The 6,748-nt window shown below is 40.6% G+C and overlaps 1 protein-coding gene across 1 annotated transcript; it reads left to right on the forward strand.

The window, feature by feature from the left end:
- The first annotated feature begins 252 nt into the window (after positions 1-252).
- On the forward strand, positions 253-6,273 carry LOC135554065 (uncharacterized). Its single transcript, XM_064986085.1, has 2 exons — positions 253-302; positions 2,994-6,273. Exon 2 carries the CDS (start codon positions 3,001-3,003, stop codon positions 4,360-4,362), a length of 1,362 nt encoding a protein of 453 aa, XP_064842157.1. The 5' UTR covers positions 253-302; positions 2,994-3,000; the 3' UTR covers positions 4,363-6,273.
- The last annotated feature ends 475 nt before the right edge of the window (positions 6,274-6,748 follow it).

Below are 6,748 nucleotides of genomic sequence, written 5' to 3' on the forward strand. Positions count from 1 at the left end.
ACACATGCAGCTGAGTAACAGAGTGACCGAAAAACAGTAACAGTATGAATTCAATTAAATTGGCCACAATGGGAAATAATTTTTAACACTGCTCAAGTGTAAAAAGGTGAACCTGCTTGCAGCATGTTATAACTGGTTATAACTTGGCTGCATACACGAACATACCTGAGCGGTCTGCCAGGTTAGTGGGTGAATGTGTGACTCATTTCCTTTTCTGGAGACGTCAGTCTTCTGCTGGGCTATAAAAGGAGGTGAGGTGGTTCAGTGTTCACTAGATCAGAGGACGGATCACCAGGAACACGGTAAGAGAAGAATTTACTAATGCATAGATACTTTTTCTCTTAAACTCTCATTATTTGTGTGCAGTTAGGAATTGTAAAATATTTAACAGTGTTTATGATCTTAGATCTGTTGTATCTGATTACAATGAGATGTTCCCTTTTCTGCTAAATTCTCGCTTGTATTAAGAGTGCGGTTAGGAATTGTACTGCAAATTCCTAACAGCGATTGAGCACTTAGAATCTTAATTCAGAGAAGATATTTAACCTACAGTAGCAAAAATATATAAATTATATATACACAAAAAAACACAAAATTGAGTACACCCTTCACATTTTTGTCAATATTTTTCATGTGACAACACTGAAGAAATTACACTTTGCTACAATGTAAAGTAGTGAGTGTACAGCTTGTATAACAGTGTAAATTTGCTGTCCCCTCAAAATAACTCAACACACAGCCAGTAATGTCTAAACAGCTGGTAACAAAAGTGAGTACACCCCTAAGTGAAAATGTCCAAATTGGGCCCAATTAGCCATTTTCCCTCCCCGGTGTCATGTGACTCGTTAGTGTTACAAGGTCTCAGGTGTGAATGGGGAGCAGGTGTGTTAAATTTGGTGTCATCGCTCTCACACTCCCTCATACTGACTGGTCACTGGAAGTTCAACATAGCACCTTATGGCAAAGAACTCTCTGAGGATCTGAAAATAATTATTGTTGCTCTACATAAAGATGGCCTGGGCTATGAGAAGAAAATCACATTTATTTGTCCATTAAAATCACTGATCAAGTTGATGTTATTAAGACATTGTTAATGTTGTAAATGACTACTGTAGCTGGAAATGGCAATTTTTTATGGAATATCTACATAGGTGTACAGAGGCCCATTATCAGCAACCACCAATCCTGTGTTCCAATGGCACGTTGTGTTAGCTAGTCCAAGTTTATCCTTCTAGGAAGAGCTCCTATGTCCAGTGTCTGTGTTCTTTTGCCCATCTTAATCTTTTCATTTTATTGGCCAGTCTGAAATATGGCATTTTTCTTTGCAACTCTGCCTAGAAGGCCAGCATCCCGGAGTTGCAACTTAACTGCTGACGTTGAGACTGGTGTTTTGCAAGTACTATTTAATGTAGCTGCCAGTTGAGGACTTGTGAGGTGTCTGTTTCTCACACTAGACACTCTAATGTACTTGTCCCTTTGCTCAGTTGTGCACCGGGGCCTCCCACTCTTTCTATTCTGGTTAGAGCCAGTTTGCACTGTTCTGTGAAGGGAGTAGTACACAGCGTTGTTCAAGATCTTCAGTTTCTTGGCAATTTCTCACCTTTTGCCTTCATTTCTCAGAACAAGAATAGACTGACGAGTTTCAGAAGAAAGGTCTTTGTTTCTGGCCATTTTGAGCCTGTAATCGAACCCACAAATGCTGATGCTCCAGATACTCAACTAGTCTAAAGGCCAGTTTAATTGCTTCTTTAATCAGAACAACAGTTTTCAGCTGTGCTAACATAATTGCAAAAGGGTTTCTAATGATCATGATTAGCATTTTAAAATGCTAAACTTGGATTAACTATGACAATGTGCAATTGGAACACAGGAGTGATGTTGCTGATAATGGGCCTCTGTACGCTGTGGCAGACCAGGGGGTTTGGTCAAGACGTTTACAGAGATCAGACACGGACAGAGTATGATTTGCTCGGTTTCAAGGGTGTTTATTAAATAATAAATCAAAAGAAAAGGATAGGTCTCCCCCATGAGACCCTCCCTCTCCGGGACACAGTCTTCTGGGCTCCGGGTCTTGCAGTATCCTGTCATGCACACAAACTCCCTCATCTTAGCTCAGGCACCGTCTCCAACTACACAGAAGTCACCTTACTTCCCCGAGTCCTTCCCTGTGTGCTCCCCTTCTGGCAGCTTTATGGGGCTTGTACAGCTGGTGAGCAATCAGCCCTTGATTACTCACCAACTCCCCAATCAGCCCCAATTAGTCCTGGGCGGAGAGCCCGTCGAGACCTGGCACGTCCAGCAGATGGAGCCATCGCCTCGTGATGTATACTCCATCTGTCACCAGGCCTCGAGTCTCCCCCTGGTGGCTGACCTGCTGTACGCCACAGCGACTTCGTAGATATTCCATAAAAAATCTGCAGTTTCCAGCTACAATGATCATTTACAACATTAACAATGTCTACACAGTATTTGTGATCAATTTGATGTTATTTTAATGGACAAATTAATGTTTTTCTTTCAAAAACAAGGACATTTCTAAGTCACCCCAAATTTTTTGAACGGTGGTGTATATAAATATAATATTGTCCCAAAATATTATTGTGATATGAACATTTATAGATTTTTTCCCCCATCACTAGTGAACAAAGATGGCGACTCCCATGTACTTACCACAAAACCCTAATTTGCTAAATTTGCCATACATTGCTCTGTGTTACTGTTTTTGGTATCAGCTTTAGCACAGTATACATGATCCTAATTATAGATCCAATTTGAACAAATGGGAAAAGTAGATTTATTGACACATTGAACCATTTTGCGCGCAGTAGTTTGTGGGTCTGTGTGTGGTGCTAAAAACGTCATATCTGAATCCCTCCATCTTTATGCACCTTCGCCGTTGCAATCAATCAATTCCAAATGCAATCAATCAATCCATCCATTTTAAAGACTTGAGGTACTCCTGCTATCATACTGTCTGTCTCTCTCTCTCACAGGATTACCATGGAGAGAAAAGCCTTGCTTTGCATCTTCTTCTTGTTGCTACCACTGGTCTTAGTGTCTGCAGACATACCTGTCATCAACTCAATAAATGACCTAAGGAACATTGAGTTTGGCAACAGATTCCCTCGTCATGGCCTAATGCTGCTACACTTTGTCTCTGGCGGCCTATATGTTGATAACAACGATGTACTCATACCAACGTTCTTGCCAGAAATGGGAGACTGGGGCTTCCATTACTTCAATAACTATGAAGAACTTTTTCCACCACTGCAAGATCAGAACATGCAGGGTTACTACGCAGTCGGGAATATCAACACACCAACATCATACCCACTCCATCCTTATGTCACTCGCAGCTACTACCTTACCCCAGGACACTTAGAGAGGAACATGGACAGGATAGTTGTCAGAACAAGCCCCGACCGGCCGCTGTTAGAGGCAGTCTACATAACACAGCACTATCGAAGAAGCAGTGGGCATGACCCCCATGGCAGTGAGTATGACCCCCAAAACACCTACCAAATCAGCCCCGCCCTCCTGCGGGAGATCAGGACCGTCATCCATAACAGGGTGGACAGTGAACAGGCATTTCTGTACGCTGCCGGCTATGACGTAGACTCCATGCTCTTCACACAGAACTGCTATGCCACTAGTAGCACATACAAGGTTGAAGAAGCAGACAGAATGACTCTGAATGAGTCCACTGCTATAATGAAAGAGGCAGTGGTGAATGACCACCACACAGAGTGCTACGCTGTTGTGCTCCAGGTGAAATCCACAGAAAGTGGGTACGCCCGGCTCGGATGGGCTAATGTCCCTGACAGCCTACTGGATGTGGGGGTGATGCTGGCACTCTTTAATAACAATGGAAATAATCTCTTATCTCTCTCTCTTGGCACGCGCAGCTACGGAACCTATGACAGCAACCAGTACCTTAACCATGGCCTACAGGTCAAGCTCCTCTCCAAGGACGAGTCAAATGTCTTCATTACCGGGCCTCGGTATGATGACGCAGACAGGAAGGTTCCTGTTGGCATAGAGGGTTATGACGCCAGTCTGCAGCTCTACACTAAAGGCAGCTATGCTTGCGCTCGCCTGTTCATCAAAAAGACCTTCACCAAAATGAAGACTGATTTCTATAACTCGTGGGTTGGATTCTACTCCAATCACAACGATGCTAGTAATTCTTACTATACTTACCAGTACGCTGTCAGTTTCACTAAGCAGGATGACACAAACACAAAATATGATATATATTCGTATGTGTCTAGTTTGTCCATTCAACCTGGAGCTCAAGCTCGATTCTTCCTCACGAAAACATGCGATAACATGCTGGCAACAACTACACCATGGGAAAGGTAAAAAGTTGTCCGGAAGATTGCTGGTATTAGTATTAGTGTCTCCAGCCGTGAGCGAGGTACTTTACCTATCAGACTGTTGAACAAAAACAGTCAATTAAGGAGAAACCAGCAGAATCTTACAACACTTGGAAAGAAATTGGAAAGCAACAGCGTAAATTTAAAGCACCCAACAGAGAACACCTCAGTCATGTGATTACCAAAGAGCCCCGTCTCCACCGCTTACACAACACCACACCATCTCCGTGGCGACAGAGCAGCCAATCACCATGCAGACGGCAGTGAAGAGCAGACAGGATTGGACACATCTGACCCTTCTGTAACTCAGAGACTGATTAGACTACTACTAAAATATGTTTTGTCTCAGGTAATAAGATGAAGATTTGGGGAGAGGATGAGTGAATGAATCAAAAGGCGTAAATCGGCATAATGCCCTGAGGTAGTTTATCTACCCTGAGCTACCTGACCTATGATAACTTCATAACTGCAATTGAACAAACTACCCTGACCAGACCAATCGAGAACTGATGTCTGTAATGTCTACATGTCAAATGTTTGTATTGTCTACTACCGTCAATTGTGGTACAGTTTTTCTATATAAATTGTAAATTATGTTTTGTTGTGTTCATGGAGCCCAGGAAGATTAGTGGTCGTCATGGCGTCAGCTAATGGGGATCCCCAATAAAGATAAAGATAAATAACTTTGTGTTATATTGAAGGCCATGATTATCAAGATTGCTAATGGATGGGTAGATTTGTTTGGGCTGGTTAGACTCACAATCTAAGAACAGAGGAGCAGAGGAGGGCCAGCAGTATTTTGACTAGGGTTGCAAAATTCTGGGAAATTTCAATACGTTTCACAGAAATAAATCTATTTTAAGCAGTGGAGGCTGCTGAGGGGAGCCCAAACAAATCTATCTTTTAAACAAAACTTACTGTCAATTTTTTATTTTCTATGAACTTGTCTGTCGGCCCTGCATTAAAGACCATAAGTGGTTTTAAGGAAAATTGTGCTAAATAAAAAAACATACCAATTTCATTTAGGACCTAAAAATTGACAGCTGTGCCATATAAATTGCAAAATAGTTGGGAAGAGATTTTCGATGTACCCATTCCATGGCACATGGTTTATGAATTGACACACAAAACAACGCCAGATTCAAAATTGCAAATGTTTCAATTTAAATCATTATACAAAATTCTTGCAACCAATATAATGTTATATATGTGGGGGATACAATCTTCCCAGCTCTGCAGATTCTGCTGTGAGGAGGCAGAGTCATTAGATCATTTATTTTGGTACTGTCCGTACTGTATGTAGCTCGTTTTTGGTCACAGGTCCAGGAATGGCTGAAGAATTGCAGCATTTACCTAGAATTAACGTTGCAGATACCAATACTGGGTGATTTAAAAAGTCATAGTCAATCAATCAATAATATAATAATTATTTTTGCAAAAATGTTTATCTTTAATTTACAATCTGCAGAAGCTATGAGAAAAGAAAGGTTCAGCATCACAGCACAGTTGAAAAATATATGGCAAATAGAAATCCAATATGGATGGTGTTAAGAGATAGAGGGGAGGGGTTGAATGGAGCTGAAGGGTGGGACTAATAACAAGATAAACAATGTAAAACATATGTCAAATGTATATAGGTTCAGAAATGTTGTGAAATAGCACAGTTACAAATAGAAATCTAACTGGATGGACTTCAGAAATAGAGGAAGGACTAAAAATAAACAAAATATAACGATTGGAAGATTGTGTCTGTAAAATGTGTATGTATGCACTGAATGTTATTAATATGTATAAACTGAAGGTAGAAGCATAAGTGTTATTGTTTATTAGTTTACTCCAATCAGGGAGGGGTGGTAGGATTTGCAGGGAATAATAAAGGTATATTCTAAAAAAGGTATGTATGTGTGTGTGTATGTATTTATGTGTATATGTACATTGTTTGTTAACAAGACATTTGTGGAGTGGTTGAAAAACGAGTTTTAATGACTCCAGCCTAAGTGTATGTAAACGTCCGACTTCAACTGTATATATATATATATACATATATATATGCAGTCATTAAAACAAATTTTTCAACCACTACACAAATTTCTTGTTAACAAACTATAGTTTTGGCAAGTCAGTTAGGACATCTACTTTGTGCATGACACAAGTCATTTTTCCAATTGATTCTTTCACTTATAATTCACTGTATCACAATTCCAGTGGGTCAGAAGTTTACATACACTAAGTTGACTGTGCCTTTAAACAACTTGTAAAATTCCAGAAAATGATATCACGGCTTTAGAAGTTTCTGATAGGCTAATTGACATCATTTGAGTCAATTGGAGGTGTACCTGTGGATATATTTCAAGGCCTACGTCCAATTCAGT

This window comes from Oncorhynchus masou, chromosome 14, assembly GCF_036934945.1.
Source record: "Oncorhynchus masou masou isolate Uvic2021 chromosome 14, UVic_Omas_1.1, whole genome shotgun sequence".
Lineage (NCBI taxonomy): Eukaryota > Metazoa > Chordata > Actinopteri > Salmoniformes > Salmonidae > Oncorhynchus > Oncorhynchus masou.

Excerpts from the sequence above, each read along its gene's own strand:
- LOC135554065 (XM_064986085.1), top strand. The coding sequence starts at position 3,001 with ATGGAGAGAAAAGCCTTGCTTTGCATCTTCTTCTTGTTGCTACCACTG.